This window comes from Sylvia atricapilla, chromosome 1, assembly GCF_009819655.1.
Source record: "Sylvia atricapilla isolate bSylAtr1 chromosome 1, bSylAtr1.pri, whole genome shotgun sequence".
In the NCBI taxonomy this organism is placed as follows: Eukaryota; Metazoa; Chordata; class Aves; order Passeriformes; family Sylviidae; genus Sylvia; species Sylvia atricapilla.
In genome coordinates, this window is record NC_089140.1 from 51,925,407 (window position 1) to 51,944,748 (window position 19,342).

The 19,342-nt window shown below is 38.9% G+C and overlaps 1 protein-coding gene across 5 annotated transcripts in view; it reads left to right on the top strand.

The window, feature by feature from the left end:
- Positions 1–19,342, top strand: part of TPK1 (thiamin pyrophosphokinase 1) — a 300,992-nt gene that overhangs the window by 171,271 nt on the left and 110,379 nt on the right. For 3 of the 5 annotated variants that reach the window (XM_066322592.1, XM_066322599.1, XM_066322608.1), the window contains one exon: positions 4,017–4,112. In XM_066322592.1, coding sequence (XP_066178689.1) covers positions 4,017–4,112 — 96 coding nt within the window. Of the gene's footprint in view, positions 1–4,016; positions 4,113–7,179; positions 7,263–14,028; positions 14,097–19,342 lie in introns of those variants that run through there. The other 2 variants (XM_066322626.1, XM_066322617.1) reach the window with 2 other exon arrangements.

Genomic DNA, 19,342 nt, shown 5'->3' on the forward strand with positions numbered 1-19,342 from the left:
CCGAGATGTTCAGATTGACATTTCGGTGCCTGTCTGAATTCACTGTCTGTCTGAAATATAGGGTTCAATAATTCCTATTATGTGTGTCTGACACACTCCTCCTTCTTTAGCAAAGTGCCTCCCATAGCTGCTATAATAAGACAGAACAGCAAAAGCCTTATACTCTGTGCCTCATCCTATCATTCACCAAAGCTATATTGTCATCAGATGCAATCTATTGTTTCCTTTCCTGCTGCATGCTATTGATTTTTCTAACCTTTCCTAATGTTAAATTTGTTTGGCTTTTTAACTTCCTTACCAAAGGTTAATGTTATTAAGTTGAGCAGGTATCTATAAAACTACAAGTGTTAGTGCCTATCTTGCCATTGTTATACTGTCCTTTCATTAAACTGTGACTGTATTGGATGGCTCTGTCTTGAAGATTTTTCTGTCATTCCAGAATAATGCGGTGAAGGTTGAAAGGAACTGCATTACAATTGTCATCCAATTTTGTGGCATAAAATACTGGAGCAACTGATTTATCTGAGGCTCTTATACCATCAATGAACATGGAGTGCACAGACATTAATTTCAGCAAGACTGTAAAGAGGATGCAGGAATATTCCAGTTGTTTTGCTTGTCCTCCCCCAGTTGGGTCTGACCATGCCAGTCTCTTTGACATTGTGGCAAAAGGAGAAGTACTAAAATCCCTGCCAGTTCTACAACTGGTTATCTATTTATCTATGAGAAAACACAGTTTAATTTGAAGAAAGTGGTGGTTTTAATGGTAGCACTCTATCAGCATTTTTTGATATGATGATCTACAGCAGTACTTTTGAAAAGCATTAAAGGTTAGGGCAGTGAGTAAACAATTCCAGGCACTTAGAAGCCCCGGTACCTTCTTACTGTGCTCACAGGTACAGTAACCTGCCTTTATTGAACTGTGCATTTGACACCCCATTCACATATTTACATTGTATTCCAGTGGTATGTGTTTGAGGCCTTTCATTGTGAATATGCACAGAAGACAATAGCAGGGCTGAGCATAGGTCGTTCATGCATGGTGCATCACAGCTTTCTCCTGGAGCTGAATGACCTTCTGTGCCTTCCAATAACCATGCTAACATTATCTTGCCTTGGTAGTACCTTGCAGTTCCTCTAGAATTTTTTTTTTTTTGTCAAAGAACATCCTGAGAAACTAGATAAGAATTAAAGTCAAGAAAAATGTTTCTAGTAGTAGCATAAAATAATAAATTATAATTTAAGCTGTTGTAGACCATAATTAAAAAAAAAAAAAAAAAAACAAAAAAAACAAAAAAAAAAAAACCAAACAGAAAAAAAAAACCCACAAAAACAAAAACAAAACAAAACAAACAAAAAACCCCCTCAAACAAACCCTCCCAAAACCCCCCAAAAAAACTCCAAAAAAACCAAAACACCAAACACTGACACCTTGATATTCCCTGTGTGGAAAGGAGAATTGCAGCCTTCTGCTGACAAAGCTGCCCTTTCAAGATTAGGCTTGTTAATGACTCCAAGAAGCAGTATTTTGAAATGCTGAGGGAGAGTGAGGGTTAAAGTTTTCATTCATAATTCATATCTATAAACCGCTTACTTCTGCCAATGCTGTGAAGCCAAGGAATGGCCCTGGCAAAAGATAAAAGGCTTGACTTCTCTACTGCTAATATAAGAGCTGGCAACTGAGGTTGTGTCTTCTCCCATACTCAGGAGTAGATGTCACTGCCACTGATTTAGTCTTCATCTGTCATGTTCTCAAGCTGCTCAGAGGCTGTCCGAGAAATACTGAGGTCCTGCCTGTTCATGGTTTCTCACAGCTTGGTCTCTCTTCCCACTATCAGTGCTGGTATCAAGACTGTCTGAGAGCCCCCCATCCTTGGTGAATGAGACGCCTTTTCATTTAGAATGGCTTTAATAAACAAATTCCCTTCAGTCGTTTTCAGATCTGACTGAGCTTTCCTGAGTGGGGCTGAACAACCCTATATCTTCCCTGGGTGTCTCCAGCTGGTGTTTCCAAATTCACATATTCATTACAGGCTCCAAATGGCCTGTGTCACTTCTCCTACTGCTGATTTTACTTTTTGGCCTTTTTTTAGAGAACAGTGGAGATATGGCAGCTCTTTGAAGGAGTTTTGTGCTTAGCACTGAGTGCAGAATCCAGCTACATTTTCCCTCACCGCTTTGCAGGGGAAGCAGCATCACTTCTACAATGGAGGACTCTGATTACATGTGCTGTTGCAGCTACATGATGCTTCATCTTAGCAAGCCTATTATTACTATGTGAAAAAATACTTAGAGCAATATCAGGGCTCAGAAAGGTTACTACTTTTGGCCAGTTTTCTTTCAGAAGTTTTTGAGGAGAAGTGTAATAGAAAACCTGTTATTATCTTCTCACTTTTCTCTTCTACTTTATCCAATTCCCCACTGCCTGATGACTGTTTGATTTTATATGCATTCTGGCTGTTTGGGGAAGCATTTCAGTGGTAGTGAATGTCTTCCTATTGGAGGCCAGTTACACTGTTGCATGCAATTCAGTAAACTCCATGCCTTCACTAATCTGGGAAATTTAGTCTTCTGTACCTTTATTTTTACCACCAAGGTAAAGGCAACATTTACATTTTTATGTTGGCTTTGTTGTTCGGGGTTTTTTTCTCATGTAACAGAATAATGTACTTTATACACAGAGGCACACATACAAAGATTCTATATTCTGAATGCTTTTCTCTTATCTCTTAGCTTTTATTGTGCATAGCAGAAACATAAAATCTGTCAAGTAAGACAAAGCTAGGAGGCTTTTAAGGGGACCTCAAAGTGGTAGGAAGGGGAACTTCTAAATCCAATGTTTATGATTCTTATTTTAATTCACAGTGCTGTATTGGGTATTTTTTATTCTTCAAACTTCTTTGAATAGTGACTTTATGTGATAGATACACTTCACATTTCCTTACTCAGCTTTTTATCAGAGGCTTAGAAATTGCTTTAGCTCTCAGTGAAGAAATCCAAACTCCTGCTCTTCTCTAATATGTTCTCAGCCATAATATGACACTGGCCAGTAGATCCCCAGCTAGCTCTGATTCCCAGCAGTGCCAGGGGCCGTTCCTGATTCTGCCTGCAGATTTGGGAGTGGTGCAGAGCAAGGCTCTTCTTCAATGGCAACAAGTGTTGCGGTGTCTAGGTTTTGGAGCAAGGATTACAGAAGGTTCTTTTCCATATAGTTTCTCAGATATCTTTTTTCCCCAAGAGGGGGAGATGGAAAAGAGTTCAAACAAAGCCTGCACATCCAGTTTTAACCCGGGGGTAGAGGGCACAGGACAGAAAGGTAATTGGCCCCAGGCTGGACTGACAGGTATTTTTCTGTAACATAGGGCAGGGTCAGGAGGGAGATATACAGAGGGACAGGGGAGGAGATACCTTTGGACGGTACCTGATTTATTGGGGTGGGGAGGGGCAGGGATGAACCATTGTGATACATAACTCCGAAACAGCTTAACAAAGCCTACCCCCACAATAATATCCCAGTGCAAGGAAATTGAATCACAGTGCAAGGAAATTGAATCACTGCAAATTAACTGCAGTACAACTGCACTGTTTCTGGGATGCTTGAACACTTTCGTATGCTCACATTTATACAGGTTTGAATGTATGTAGCAGAGACACAGTAGGTGCAGGTCCAGAGAGGACAGTCATTTTCCTGAAAGTTACTGATCACCCAGGGCTCACTACACCAGAACTTGTCCATTCAGCAGAGGATTGCAAAACATGCTTATCTAAACTCACAAATGTACTCCATGGGTTTTGAATATATACTCCTGGACCTATCAAACTGCTGGTTTATATTAACTAGTTCAGCTGGGACCTACTGTCTTTGGACTCTGTAAAGGTCTTTTACTTAATTCTGCATCTCCGAGCAGAGACTCTGAGTGGTTGTCTGCAGTTAATTTCATCAAGGATGTCATTTGTTCTCAAAATTACTGACGGTTTTTTTTTCCTCTCTCTCTGTTTTGTTGCTTCTTCACTAGGGATGTGAGTTAATTGAGACCATGGATCAGGACCTTACAGATTTCACCAAGTGCCTTCAAATACTCCAGAAAAAGATAGAGAAGAAGGGCCTCCAGGTAAAGAAAACACTTTTTTTTTTTTCTCAGTATCTTAGTAATTCTCTTTTTCTCATTGTATTTAGGTTTATCTTTCAAGTTCGCACTGAAATGAAACTATTTTCAGTAGCCTTGATATTCTGCACTTTTGCCACAATTTACTGCACACCTTGTAGGCATTGATGCTTCTGTAAAAGGAATTACAAAGTGTGTCGATGAACAAGTGTTAACTTTCTTAAAAGGCAGCTTGTATTGATTTCTGTTAATGAACTACCCAAAGTGCAGAAGGCGGCTGTGGCTGGTGTTCAAGCAAGAGTCCCACTTTGGCATGTAAATATATTTTCAAGTCTTGGCACACGAAGCCTTGATGTTCATCTCCTTTCTCTCCCCTTTCAAAGGTGAAATGGAGAGGGGAAATCTTATCCTACTAACACTATAAATGGTAAGCAGTACTTCCAAAATGTTTTCCTGGAATCAAAGGCAGACTTTGTAGAGCAACCAGTGTACTAAACTTAAAAGAAGCCATATGGATTTGTCCAGCTCTTTTCAATTGGAAAGGAAAGGGAGGCAACATTCCCCCTCATCTTCCACAGTTTCGTATCAGAGGTCTGCTTGTTTTGTCTCTGAGATGAACAGTTAAAATTCCTTGGGAATTTCAAATGTGATGTGTTGGCAGCAAATGAGACACCAGAAAGCTCTTGGGATTGCTGCCCTTTCCTCCCCTTTCCTTCTCCCTCCTCATTCATAAGAGCTGACCTCTCTGTTCTGTTCTTCATATATTAGTGAAGAGAGAGAGCAACTCCTGCCTCTTTTACCCACAGTGAGAACAAGAGGCGTGTAAGAAAATTAAAACAATAACACAACATGGAAAGAGACATGTAAACCTCTTCCCATTTTCATTGTAGCAGGATAAAAAAGTTGTCTGATTCCTTGATCACTATACTCCAACAAAGCAGCAAGGGATTGAAATGCCAATATCCTTCTCTCCTTCTTCCCTCCTCACTCCAGGCTGATAAAAAAAATCATCAATTTTTGCTTAAGCTGTATTAAAACTTCTTGTTCTTCTAAAGACAATAAATGTCCATGGGACACTTTGGAGTGCTAGCACACAGTGCCCACCTGCAATTGCATCTCAATACAACGCTGTTGTTCATCAGGGTTGTTTTTCCTCATCAGTATAGACAGAGATGGGATGGTTTCACCATACACTTCTTACTCTCTGTCTGTGAGCCAGGAAATTCTTTATAAAACAGTTTCTTTTCTGTTCCCCTATAATTTATCATCACAAGAACTCAGAGGGGTGTCTTTCCATCTGGGACAGGAATGGTAATGAGTGCCATTGGAACAGATGAGCCACCTATGCCTAGGATTTGTTTTGAATTTGTCAAGTAAGGTGCTTTCCTCTTAATAGAAATGCCCTTACAATGAAGAACTTAAATGTTTGCTGAATTCAGTTCATTATCCAATCCTAGCTATTGCTAGGGAGGGAATTTCTTTTAAGCTGTTACAAGAGGTTTTATGATGAGTAGTCAATGTGTGGTTAAAATAAGAGCAATGGGAACATGACAGCTACGGCAGGTGTGTTTAAAAAACAAGTAGTCTATTTGTGAAAGTTGGAGTTCTGTGATCACTCTCACAGTAAAGACATGTTCAGTTGGCTAAAGGATGCCACATTGTAATCTTTGAGGATATTTTGTAAAGTACAAGCCTGAGTGTAATTGCACTAATTGTGTAGTGTTCATGCCAATGCACTAAACCTAAGATTTGAGTTCAATTATAATTGTATGCTGCTGCATGTTAAATGTGTGCTTTAAATAAAATCTGGGTTTTTCAGAGGTGTAAGAAATAACTCATATACATTTTCTAAAACTAAGCACTATGTTCATTGAATACTAGCTACTACTTGTTCGATGTGCCTGTTCCATAAAACATAATAAGATGCTATCTTATTCATAGACACTGGATAAAGTATAATGCATTTCTGCTTTTGGTCTTCTGTATTCTCTGACTAAGGAATTTGAAGAAGTCATCGACTCCACTTAGGGAGCTAAAATGTGAAACTTAAGCAAATGTAAGACAAAACTGTATCACAGTTTTGATAACTCTATATATAACTTTATATAACTCTATAAATAATTAGTTCAGTTTCTAATTTTCCCTTTGTTCAGAAGCATTGGACATAATTCTTTAGTAGAAGGTTTGGTGGTTCTTCAGAATGTCCTGGTAATGCAGAGAGTAACTTGATATCTGATGTATGACACAGAGATTCTGAGTGCTTGCAAAACACACTGCTCTCAGTTTATGGATGCAACCTCTTGGCTCTTCTGAAACTCTAGCCTCTTTAAATACCTAAATTAGCACTTAATTTAAGTTTCTTTATAGGTAACATTCTGCTGTAGAAAATGTCAAGGGGTAGGACAACAGACTGTTCCAGCCATAGACCTAAAATATTTGAGGAGAATGCAAATTTTTTCAGTGAAGAAAGCTGCCATAGAATTCTGTGGTCACTTGAGAGGTACACACAGCTGAGAAGAAAAGGAGGCTCAGGGTTTGAAAATTAGAAGTGGATAAAGAAGGGGTTCTTCATCTGCATTTGTTTTTTCACCTCAAGGACAAACTTGCATGTCACAAATTAGATTTCTTTTCCTTCTGTAAAATATCATAAAAGCTTTCCTTTTAACTGAGAGTGTTAACTAGGTGGAATATGTCTTTCTGGTGCCAGAAAAAATATATTTGTCTCCAGTTTTCATTTTTCCCCACTCTATCTAAAGTACTTGTCAAAGAGGAATAAGACAAAGAGACACTACAAATTTGTTTTCCCGTGATTTATAGTTGAAGTTACAAAACAAAGTATCTCTGCAGTATCTTTAAAAAATTGATGCCATAGTCATGCTGTGTTTGCTGTTACTTCTGGGTAGCAAGATGTTAAGCTGGAAAGTTAATTTCATTCAATGTATACGGTGGATCCACAATCCCATGAGGTAGTTTGTCTGGATGAAATCCAAGTGTGAGTGGCTGAGGTATTTAAAACAGGTGTCCCTCCTTCGGTCTGAGAACAAGTTAGCATTTATCTGCTATATTGAATGGATAAAATTTCTGCTCTGATTTATCAGTCACCTCTATGGAAGTTCTATGTCATGGAGGTTTTTGAGCTCACTTGAACGTATGAAGGTAATATTTTGTTTCAAAGGGATTAACTCTGTGTAATTTACTTGCCATGTCTCTGTGCCTTTATCGTTCTCCTTTTCTTTCTTCCTGCTCATCCAATTAGCCTTTGAACAAATAATAACCATGCCAAGCAGTTTTCTTGGAGGTCAGCTGAGTGAGAATGCAGGTGAAAGTAGACACTCAGTGCCCCTACTTGTAAAGAAGGATGCAAAAAAAGTTAGCTTAGATTTTTACTGCGAAGAGCCTTAGAAATGTCTTTACCACAGGAAAATATGCTAGAGTTGATGGTCATCTGAGATACAAATCTGGAAGAAAAAACACCTTGATAGTTCTTTAACTTCTTGTTGAATATAAAGAGCAGTAATTCTGTCTTCTGGAATAATTAGCCAAATTCATGACTGCCTTTTCGTTATTTCTCAAACACTCTTAGAATAGTTTCTGAATCCTCAGGGTAATTAATTTCTGATTTACATTGCATATTTTGGTTGCATAGCGAAGTCATGCAGAAAGCAGTATCGTGGTTATTTTGTGAGATCTAAGTCACCTAATTATATGTATTTATAATTGCATACTGCAATGAATTTTAGAAAAAGCAGTACCCTTTGTATGTGCAAGCTAGAATCAGTCTTAATCTTCCCTCTCCACAATCCTAATTCATTTGTGAATTGCATTCTATTGGGTGAGTGAAGCAATGAAGTACCACCAAGAGAATCTGACTCCTGAAGTTTCTTTCCAACCTAAAGGCTGTTAGATATTTCTCTTTCTGCATGACTGTGAGTATGCATGCACACACATGCAAATGCAAGTATGTATATAAATGCACACCTTTTCTGGCTGTGTTCCTTTCTGGCCCTAATTGGTGCTTTTTAAATGTCTTAATAACTTTGTCTTTATTGATGCCGTGTGTGTCTTTCACATTGTTTATGGTCTATTAGGTGTTAGGTCTATTATTTTGCTTTACTGCTTTAATCACTATTTTATTCATTCTGTCGTTATATGAGTACTTTCCTTTTTTCATTACAAGACCTTCGAATAAACTTATTTTTGTCTGATACTACTTTCTGTTCTTAATTTTCTCTCGTCTTAATATAAGCTACTTCAAGAAACCAACTGAATGGGCAAAATAATAGGCAAGCTTACAATATCTTTTATTTAGGGATCAACAGATTTTACATCAGAAGTGTATGCTATTATCTTTGATTTGCAGATTGGAAAGCAGAAGTACAGAAGCAATTTGTCCGCAGTCTACCAGGATGCTAGTGGTATAGTTGGGAATGATCCTCCAATTCCCCGTATTCATCAAATGCTCTTTCAATAACAGCATCTCTAGTCTCACTCAGATCACAGCAGCTCATGCCAGTGAGAGCTGAAAGCGTGTTAATCAATTTTGCAGCTCCAAAAAGAATACTCATGATATAAAGATAGATTTAAGCCATTATCTTTATCTCAGAGTTACAAACTGTGCTTTCCTTAACTGATTCATCTAAAATACCATTTAGTCTTAAAACTGAGCTCTAAGACTTTTCATTTAGCTTTATTATCTTTTCTGCTTAAAAAAAGTTAAAGCAGCTCATTTGGTTATGTGAGCTGAAGATATAAAAAATGAGTTTTATTGAAACCTACATGCCTTTTAGTGGTTTAATGTTAGTGTGTTTAAATTGATAAAAGCACCAGTGTCAATATGAAAAAGGGAAAATATCCAAACCAACTAAAAATCCTTGGCAATAAAGGGATACTCTACTAACATTTCCATTTTAAAATTACACTTCAGAGGTTCAATCAATTAGCAGTCTAGGGTATTAACTCTTTCAAGTGAATGCAAGCATTCTTCCCTTTGTACTTGTAAAAGTCAAATCAGTCCACTCTCTTTTCTGTTGAGCAAGGCTAAACAAGTTGGTAAAGTCCTGTGTTTATAAAGTGCCAAAGTGAAGATAGTGATGTTCATGTGATGAAGATAGTGATGTTCACCTTCAGCTGGGCAGTGTTCAAACCACTTACGAAGCCCTCTCTGTTTTGTCTTTATATGAGAAAAAAAGGCCCTGAAGGAAAACCCAAAGTACCCTAAAACAAAAGTCAGAAGATACTTTAAAAAGAGAGTAATTTTTTTACATAAAGATGGAGTCCCACAGAGAAAGGGTATAATTATTGCAAGTACTGAGCTTTGTTTGGCTTAGTTTTGGTTTTGTTTATCAGTTGAGGTTTATTATTAAAAGTACTGCCATACTTTTTTTAGCAGTAAATAGATTGGTTTAATTTCCTGGCTAAATCATTATTTTGGTGTTGGTAGTTGGTAATTTCAGGATGGAACACTACTTGTTTCCATTTCTGAAGACTTTTGGGTATCCAGATTAGTAGTGAGAATGGCTCTTAAATCAAAGCCTAGGAATGAGGATAGTCTGTTACCAGGATTTGAGAACAAGGAAGTTACTAAATACCAAAATGGGGGGGAAGAGGCAGACTGGAAAAATCCCAAAGCTGACATGGAACTGAAATGTGAAGCTCTTTAAGTGGTTTGGGTTAGAGGGGACCTTAAGGATCATTTAGTTCCAACCCACAGCCACAGGCAGGGACACCTTCAGCTAGACCAGACTGCTCAGAGACCCATCCAGCCTGGCCTGGAACACTTCCAAGGATGGTGCATCCAATAGTTTCTCCCTGGAATGAGTTCCAGTGCCTCATCACTGGACCTGAAGGACTGTAAGGACCATAAGGACACTGAAGCTTGTGGATTTATGGCCAAATCCTATCTAGAAGGAAGGGCTGAGAGTAAACCTGTTCAGTTTTGGTAGCACTACTGAGTTTTCCTTCTTAATGCTTCACAGAAGGAGAATAAAAATGCAAATGAGATATATTTTAGGGGAAGTTAAATATGTGTAATGAAAAGGTTCTTATTCTGTCAAGTGCTGCATCAAAAGATTTTTCATGAGTTATTAATAGTAATCTTCATAAACCTTTCCTGTCCAAAAGAAACATGGGTCTGAAGTGTTTCCTGTTAATTCCCACTTCTAAAAAGTAGAATTTCATGATACTTTTCTACAGGAGTAAATCTCTCCTGTAGGGTGTTCAGACATCCTTGAAGACTATTTTAACTCTTGAGGTCCATGTCTACCTCCAAGGAATGCAGTATCTAATCCATCTTTCCTATTACTGAATTATTTTAATGCTTCCCATTGTAAAAGATGGCAAAATCTACTTCTTACAATACAGGCTATCAGAACTTGCCAGTTCCTGAAGAGAAGCCCTAATATCATGTAAGGTGTCTTCCTGTTCCACTACAACTGTGAGCATCAAGACACACTGCTATCTTTGCCTTCAAATAATTTTATGCAATATGGGTGTCTGCAAGAACACAGTGCATTGCATATCAAGAAATTTTCTTACATAATCTTTGTATGCTCTCCTGGGACTTGTATTGGACCTATGATGATAATTGTTTTTAAAACACAAACAGAGCAGGGATTCTGGAGAACACATTGATTTCAGTTTATTTGTTTAAAAAAGTTGAATCTCATATCAAGCTTTGGTGAGAGGAAGAGCAAGGGGAGAAATACTGTTTATTTAGGCATTTCAAGGGATTTGAGAGATCAAGGATATGCTCATTAATAGGACTGCAGAAGCTAATAAGGAAGCCAGCAACTTTTCTCTCAACTTAGTCAAAGGCTAAATATATTTGGATCAGAAAGCATGAGATTACTACAGGCGATGTACTCTTCCCTTTGAACCACCAATTTTGCTCTGTTTGTAACTTTCTCATAGGAGATGTGATTCTCCTCCTCCTTTCAGCCCCTTCTGCTCCCCTTTGCAGGAGCACAGCTTCCCTGAGAGCAGCTATTGCTGATATAACTGCCCCCATGCTGGGAAAGTGGTCAGGCTACAAGGACATATTATTATCCTCAAAAGGCTGTCATGCTTGCATTGACACAGCCTTGGATGTGGATATTTTAGTGGGAGATCTTGAACAGCCATATCTTTTGACACCAGGAAATTTTTTTACAGTTCAGGGACTGAGAGCTCAGTTTGTTGCCTGAGATTTTCATTAATAACTGGGAGGGGGGGGTGGGGGGGGGGGGTGATTTGGTTATTTATTTGTTTATTTTGGGGGGTTTGTTTTTGTTTTTTGGTTGGTTGGTTGGTTGGTTTGGTTTGGTTTGGTTTGATTTGTTTGCTTGGCACATGAATACTGTGGCATTCTGAAATCTCCCATAAGTTGCAACTGTTTTTATTAGATTCTGTTTAGTTAATGGAATGTAAGTTTATTGTTAAGCATATTAAGAAATTTGAGCTGGTATGGTAAATTTTAACTACAGATTATAATTGACCATTTTTTACATCTCAAATATGGTTTCTTCTTACTAAATTAAGATGACTGTCAAGAAAGACAGTTTTTTTGGCTGTTGTAGAGATAGTTTCGTAAAAATTTCTAGCAGTTTTCTACATTCCTGAGTGTAAGAAGCACTGGCTTTAGAGAGCCCACTTTCATAACTCCGTGAACTGCAGTGATCTGGTCCTTAAAGCAGAGAGTGAATCTGTCAATAAATTAACTTCTCCTATGGCTTCTTTTTTTATCCTATTCAAAGGAACTTATTTAACCTAAGTAGTGTATATAAGAATGCTTCCTTTCTGGTTTTGGATTGTTTTGGGGTTTTTTGTTGTGACATATTCCCTCTTTTTGTAATATTGTATGACCTTTGAATAGCCAAGAGAAACAGTGAAATTGCAATATTGTTAAAAGCTTTTGAAGTGGTGGTGGGTCTTCCTCAGTTTTGTTTTTTTTCCTTACCTGGAAAGGAGTATTGGGGCAGAGGGGAGAGGAAGGTATTAGGACCATTGGAAATAAAAGTGACTGGCTGGTGCTACACAGAGATGTTTTAGCCTGTAGTCCTGAGGCCTCATTGTTTTCTGCAATCCTTTGGCTTTTCCTGACATTTAGCTCTGCACCTCTTTGCTGATACCAATACTGTTCAAGAAGGGGCAGAGGGGAGTAGAGTAATTTAACTCTTAACAAAGATTGAGAAAATGAGGCAGCCTGCTAACATATGAAAGGCCCCTACAGTGTTCCCACAGTAAAAAAAAGGTAGTAGCACAAGCTCAACAAAAGTAGGGACTGAAGGGTCTTCATAGCAGAGCTGCACTGGCAACTAGACTTTGCTAATTCTGATGCTCATGCTGTTCCTTATTAAATCACCTATCTTTTACTTTCCCACTGACAGGAGATAGTCTCTTCAGCTTGCCTAAAGAACCTATTGCATTTCTCTTTTAAAGAACTGAACAACTAAGTACTGAACAATTAAAGCTCAGTATTTTCTGCAAATTAAATGTGAACATAAAATGTTTACAGCTTCACAAGCGCCTCCAGTTTAAGAAATCATGCTTCATTTCTTTTTAAGTGTATGGCTAAATTATATATATATTTAAATTTTATATATATATTTATACGGTCTAGAGGACAGTGTGGAAAAATAAAATACATTCCGTAATTACTCAGGCTGTGTTTAACTTACCTGCTATAAATACTGAACCTAAACTGAAAAGGAAAATTGACATCTGGATCGTATTGTACTTCCTTCAGTATAAAAATATATCCAGCTTCTTTGAAACAAATGTATAAATTCAAGACTTTTTTCTGCAAGTCTGCGCTCCCTTAGAAAAAAAAAAGTCGTTATGTACTGCCCAGGTATTCAGTGAAATCACTCGAAAGAGGAACCATTCACAGAACAAGGCTTGAGAGACTTAGGAAAAATTTTACATCTTTAGTTTCAGGTCTTATATCTGTCCCTGGAGTATAATAGGACAGGCTATTATCCCCCTGTTCATCATGAAGATTAATGTTCAGACCAGCTGAAAATATTACTGTTCTGCTGGGACCTATTGGGAGATCTTCAGACCTGTGTGAACCCGAGTTTAAACATTTTAAAGAGCAGAGCTAATGCCTCACCCTAGCTGTGCACAAGTGCCTCAGGCTGTTATGTCCTCTGTGATTCTGCTGCAGGAGAGTGAAGGTCCTCCAAAGCTCTTCTTTACTTGAGATGTCTTTTATACAGACTTCACTGCTAAATGTTACAATGGGAAAGGCCTCAGTTGTTACTCTTAACTCAGATGAAACAAAAAGAAAAAATATGTGTGTATGTATGTATATATATATATATATATATAAAATGGAAATTGAGATTTTTTTAAGTTTCTGTATTTTGCATGGAATATTTCCCCTTAAAAATCCATGATCTTTTCCTTAAAATTTGGCACCTAGACTTAATATGACAAAATTGAGAACAAAACCAGGCAGAAAGCTAGTTTTAAAAAAAAGTCACATCTGGTCTAGGAAGTCACAGGAAAAGGTCTCAACCCTCAATAACGTTGAAGTCAACATTCTTAGTTCATAGGGATGTGGGTGCCTGTGGGCAGCTGGCAGAGTGTTTCATATGGACACCCTTGGCTACAGAAATTCTACCATTACCTCACAATATCACTGGTTTGTTTAGCTTCCTTTGTGGGCTTTCCAAGGGTCCTGGACCAGCATCTGTGCAGGAGCTGAAATAGAGCCACATGAATTTGTGGTGTGAAAGGAAATATGCATCTTCTCTTCATCTCAACCTGCTAGAGAAACAGGCACAGTAATGAGCTCTGGGGTTCTGTGTGCCCAGATGCTGGTGGGGTACCCAGGTGTCCATGAGGAGAGCCCAGGCAGGGAGGGGTGAGGGGAAAAGGGGGACAAACTGCTGTGTCAGCCCCAAGGGGAGAGCAGACAAAGGGGCTCCACATTCTGGAGAACCCTGGGCAAAGCCCATGGATTCTCCAGAGGGAGCTGCAGCCTGTGCAGAGGAGCCCATGCTGGAGCAGGTATCTGCCCGTGGAACACTGTGGTGGACCAAATATCCATACCACAGGTGGGAGAGGGCCCTGTGCCAGAGCAGATGGGTGTGCCCTGAAGGAAGCTGCAAGCTGTGAAGGCAAACCCACACAGGAGCAGGTTCCTGGCAGGAGCCAGCACATCGGGGACCCACAGCAGAGGAGTTTGTTCCTGTAGGGCTGGATCCTGTGGAGAGAACCCCAAATTGTAGCAGAACATGATAAGGAAAGAGCAGCAGAGAGGACCTGGTATGAATTGACCACAGTCTCCTGTTTGTCTCTGCTACTCAGGAGAATGGTGAAATAGAGGAGTGAGGAATGGAGTGAAGTTGGGCCTGTAATAAAGATGAGTGGGTTTAATTTTGTAATATTTTTTGCTCTCTAACTTGATTTTTAATTGGCGATAAATTAAATTAATTTTCCTCAAGTCAAGTCTGTTTTGCCTGTGATGGGAACTGATAATTGACAATCTCCTTGTCCTTGTCCTAACCCATGAGTTTTCTCATCTCATTTTCCCCCCCTGTCTTGTTGAGAAGAGGGAGTGAGAGAGGCTGGGTGAATGCCTGGCAGCCACCTGAGATTAACCCACCCAGAACTGTTAGGGAAATCAAAGGGAAGTTGTCAAGGCTCATGGAGATGTGCAAAGGTACACACTTTCACTGATACAGAATATATATCATATTTGTAGGCCAGCAGGCAGAACTTGCAGTGTCTGATTCATCAGGTCTTGAGCAGCCAGGGACCTTCCTGTACAAGACTCTGCCAAGCAGATTGCAGCAGGAGCCACAGTTCAGGACAAGACTCCCTGGTTTGCACCATGATCTGTGTCCATTGCAGGAAGAATAGAGGCTTTGAAGGGAGACTTGGCAACAAAGAGCCTCTTCCCTGTGCAGTGTCCTTCCCACCTGCTGGCACTGCAGGACTGGGTTAACCTCCAGCACAGGCTGGCTCTTGTTGAGGGGTATGGGATCTGCATGGGATGAGGCATCAGCACAGGGGTTGGGAGCCCTGGTGGATGAGAAGCAGTGGGTTCTGCTTGTTTTGCCCTGCTAATCTTGTGACAACATGGAAATGTACTGGAGGGAGAGGGAGGAAGGCTACCACATTAAAGACTGACAGCCAGAGTTAAGAGAAATCTGGGATACAAAACTCACAATGAACAGATTCTCTTGAAGATTTTTTTTCCTTCCTTGAATTGTTCATTGATGAGAGTTTGTAGTTAATTTGTATTTACTTATTTTAACTCCTGGAAGCAGTACTCAGAACTATTAAAACCACAGCATGTGCCAAACACAGTTTTTGGTGCTGGATCCAAGTAGCTATTAGATAATTGAAGATATTTGCTAAACCATTTTAGTATAATCTTTCAAGGGCCTTTTGTATTGCTCCTGTATTGCAAATCCAGGCCTTCCTTTCTTAGGGATATGGCAGTTTAGTTATTGATCTCACACTTCCATAATGGTGATACCACAGTGCACGGTGTGTAGGTCAGTAGTTCAGTTATGGAAAGAGAAAGTTTAGCTTGTGAATGTTTTTTTCATAATGTTTTAAAATGAGAAGATTTTATGATTTTTCAGAAGTGATTGATAGTCCTGGAATTCTTGTTCATTCACAAAATAAGTGTGCCTGGATCAAAGCCAGCATGCATTTTCCTCCAAAGCATCAGTAAACAGATTGCTTGAGGAGTTCTAGTGCTTTAACCTGCTCAGAACAACGTGGTAAACAGTCCAGAGTACAGACAAACCCTTCACGCAGAAAATCTTAGGTGATAAGGAATTCCAGTGACCCTGATCTCACACGTAAAAAGAATTGTAGAGCTTTGCTGCCGCTGACCAGGAGTAGCAGAGCAGGAGTTGTTGGTGTCCCCTCTACCTTGGGCACAGTGAGCATTGTTTGACCGAGTTAATTCACAAATATTGAGATCAAAAGCAGGAAGTAAAATTCAGACTGCTTGGGATCCAGCAGTTCACAAGGATTTTATCCATTAGGCTTCTTTAAGTAATAAAGAATTAAGTCAGTGGTTATGAAGTTTATGTTCCACAACTAATGCTAGATTATGTTATGTACATTGTGAGACATTACATTTACCTGCAAGAGAGGGCAAAGCCAAAGCTTCATATTTTGAGGTTAAATTTAAAGTTATTCAACCAGACATGTAAACACAAGTCAATAGTAAAACCAGGCTTGAAATGTTTCTAGCAACTCAGGTCTCTTTCTGGATTTTGAGATTATCTTTGTCATTTCCATCTTACTTGCCATCACACACGTTTCTTTGCTTTAAACAGACAAATGCAATCTGTTCGCATACTTCCTGTCATTACCAGAGAGAATTAACCTCTTATTTGAAATAAAAGCATTACCAGTAGAGAAACCACTTGGGTGAAACTGTAAGAAAGTGAAGATTAAAAGCAAGAAATGCTTTGTGATGGAGCTGGAACAATATAATATATAGATTAGTGGAGTCAGTGAGGTGAGGATGAAGCTGATTGAAGGTTAGCATCTCAGGTACACAGACAGGATGGCAGCCTTTGACTGAGAGCTCTTGTTCCCAGGAAGAGTCAGATGGCTGAAGCAACAAGAAAATTCTAGCTAAAGTAAAGAGGATTCTACCTGAGCAAACTTCAGCTGCTGCTGTGTGGTTCAGCATCTCATTTCTACAGACATGAATGTCATACCTTTTATGTAAGACACTGAGCTAGGGAGCCAGTATAATCAACTCAAGTGGACAATATCTTGCTATATATTTAACATTGGGTTGTGGGATTTTAGTAGCCCATTAAATTTACATTGCAGTTTTGAGGATGATATAAAAAAATTACTTAACTGGCCAGCACTAGAGCTCTGACACAGCTATGGGCAAATGAGTTAAAATCTACTCTAATGCATTTGTTATCAAGGGAAGTGCTTGGTGTGTTTTAAAGTCTTTGGTACTGAAGCTGATGCAAAGACCATAAGATAATTTAAACCCCATCCTGAGCTGACAAATTGCCTTATGAAGAAGAAAATGCTTTTCTTGAAAAAACTGGCCAAAATTGATGAAGTGACAAACCAATAAAGCAATAATAGATGTAACTTTCACACTACTACTTGTTTGTTTTTCAACATAAGAAAGTATATATACTTTTATATATATAGTTCAGCATATAATAAACTTCCAACATACTATGCACATTACTACAACAAATTTGTTGTCTATGTAATATTCCTTTAAAAATGAAATTAAACAGATAATTTTAGGAATTCCAAGAAAATTAATAAAATCTCTGGAAGATTAAGGGATTTCAGTGAAGTGAGAAAGTGCTAAAAATCTGCTATGTTCCAATCAGATATCTAACCTGTAATTGGTGTACTTATATATTGGATATTAGCAATGGATAGTCTCTAGGATCTTAGAGGAGGGGGAGGTTTAGTCATGACTCCAGAACTTTTACAATATCTTGATTACTCCTGCCTTCCTTTTTTCCTTCAGGGGAGATCTTAATTGCAATTCATTCAGTGCTGCTGGTTGTTGTCAGTAAATTTGTTTCCTTTAATCTACCCACCTCCCTGAGACTTCGGCATGTTTGTTTGCAAGTTGTCTGGCTAAAAGTGAGCTCATGGGGAAGGAAGTCTTTTGAGTTGTCTGTCCTCTCCCTGGGATTTCTTATCAGAGATAATGAGCATGGTTTTGAAAGGAGTGGGCATTATTTGCTGTCAGTTTGAGCACTGGACTTCACTCTTACACGTCGCGGTGATGCTGACATTGCTAAGATGGGTATTGCACTCTTTTCGCCCACTCCAGGCAGTTCCCAGCTTCCTGTGTCCTTAAATGCATGTTCCTCAGTTATGAAGTGAAAATCTTCTTTGTGTTTAACCCATTTATACTAGAAAGAAGAATGTCAGCTGGGGCAGCTTTCAGTGTTTAGCAAGCCTGCAAAGAGTTTACAGCAGGTTGTCCATTTCAACAGTCTTTGTGAGAGTGGAAGCAGGAACCTGAGCAACTTCATTCTGATGTGGTGAGAGCCTTAGTTACTGCACCCTCTAAGTTACAGTTTGCAGGAGAAGGAAAAAATACATCTCTGAACTGCCAGCACAAAGTCTTGTTGTATGCTTTTCTTCTGCTTTTAACTGCCCTAGTCTTTGATAGTGACGTCTAAAACTTTCTGAAGACATACTAACATATGAGTGTATCTTTCAAAGATGACTGAATCCTACCCTTAGATCTTCAACTATTTCTAAGTTAAAGCTTGATAGCCTTTAAAGATACTGTGCTATTTCAAGAGAATATACCTGCAATGATCTAAGTTGTTCTCTGTAGTTATTTGTAATTTTATGTCCTTTTTCTTCAGGAAATGAATGACACAATGTGAAAACAAATTGTGTAAGGGACCTGGTGATGGGACATTTAAGTGAAGCATGGACATTTCAATTGAAGTACAGTGTGTTAGTCAAATGTTGCCTGGTGGGCTCATTAGCAGTAACAAGATTAATTCTGTGGCCTGTGATATGCAGGAAATCATAGTGCAAAAACAAATGGCCTTTTCTCTCTGTAGTGTGGAAATATCTAAATTCTACCAGTCCTTGGTTATTCACTTTGTCTTAGGTTCTATAATGACAAAGAGTTGTGTACATGCTTTCATGGCACATCTATTTTCTTAAGTTCTTGGCAGAGTGACAGGAGCAGCAATTGCAGGGAAGGAACTGATTGTTTTGATAGTTCGTGATTTTTGTGTTGTGTTTTTTGTCTGTTGTGTTTTTGGTTTTTTTTTAACAGAGCTGATAGCTTTAGGATGAAAAGGTTCACTTAGCCTCTCTGTGTTTTTTGATTTTTAATAAACACAGTGTGAATACCTAGACCTTCAAATGAAGGCTCTAAAAGTCTACAATGTCTGGATGACTGTCACTTCTGCCAAGATTATCCAGTGAGAGGCAGTTCTATAAGCTGTCATAGAAGAGCAGAATTTCAGCTTCTCTCTCTGTCCGTTCCTCTCATACTCCAGCTGGGTTTGTTTGCATACCTGTCACATACTTGTGTTTTTCATTTTCACAATCCATGCAAACCCTAAATAATAGATACATTCCCCTTTCAGACATCTTTGTTGTCCTTCTGCAAGTGCACCTCAACCCTGTACCTCTGGTTTATGAATGTCATTTCAAGGTGTCTACTCCATCCTAGTATTGGTTTTATTTTCTTTCTTTATGGTAACCAATCCTCAAGACTGGACTGTTAGAACTGAATAAGGAGTAGTACTTAGAGC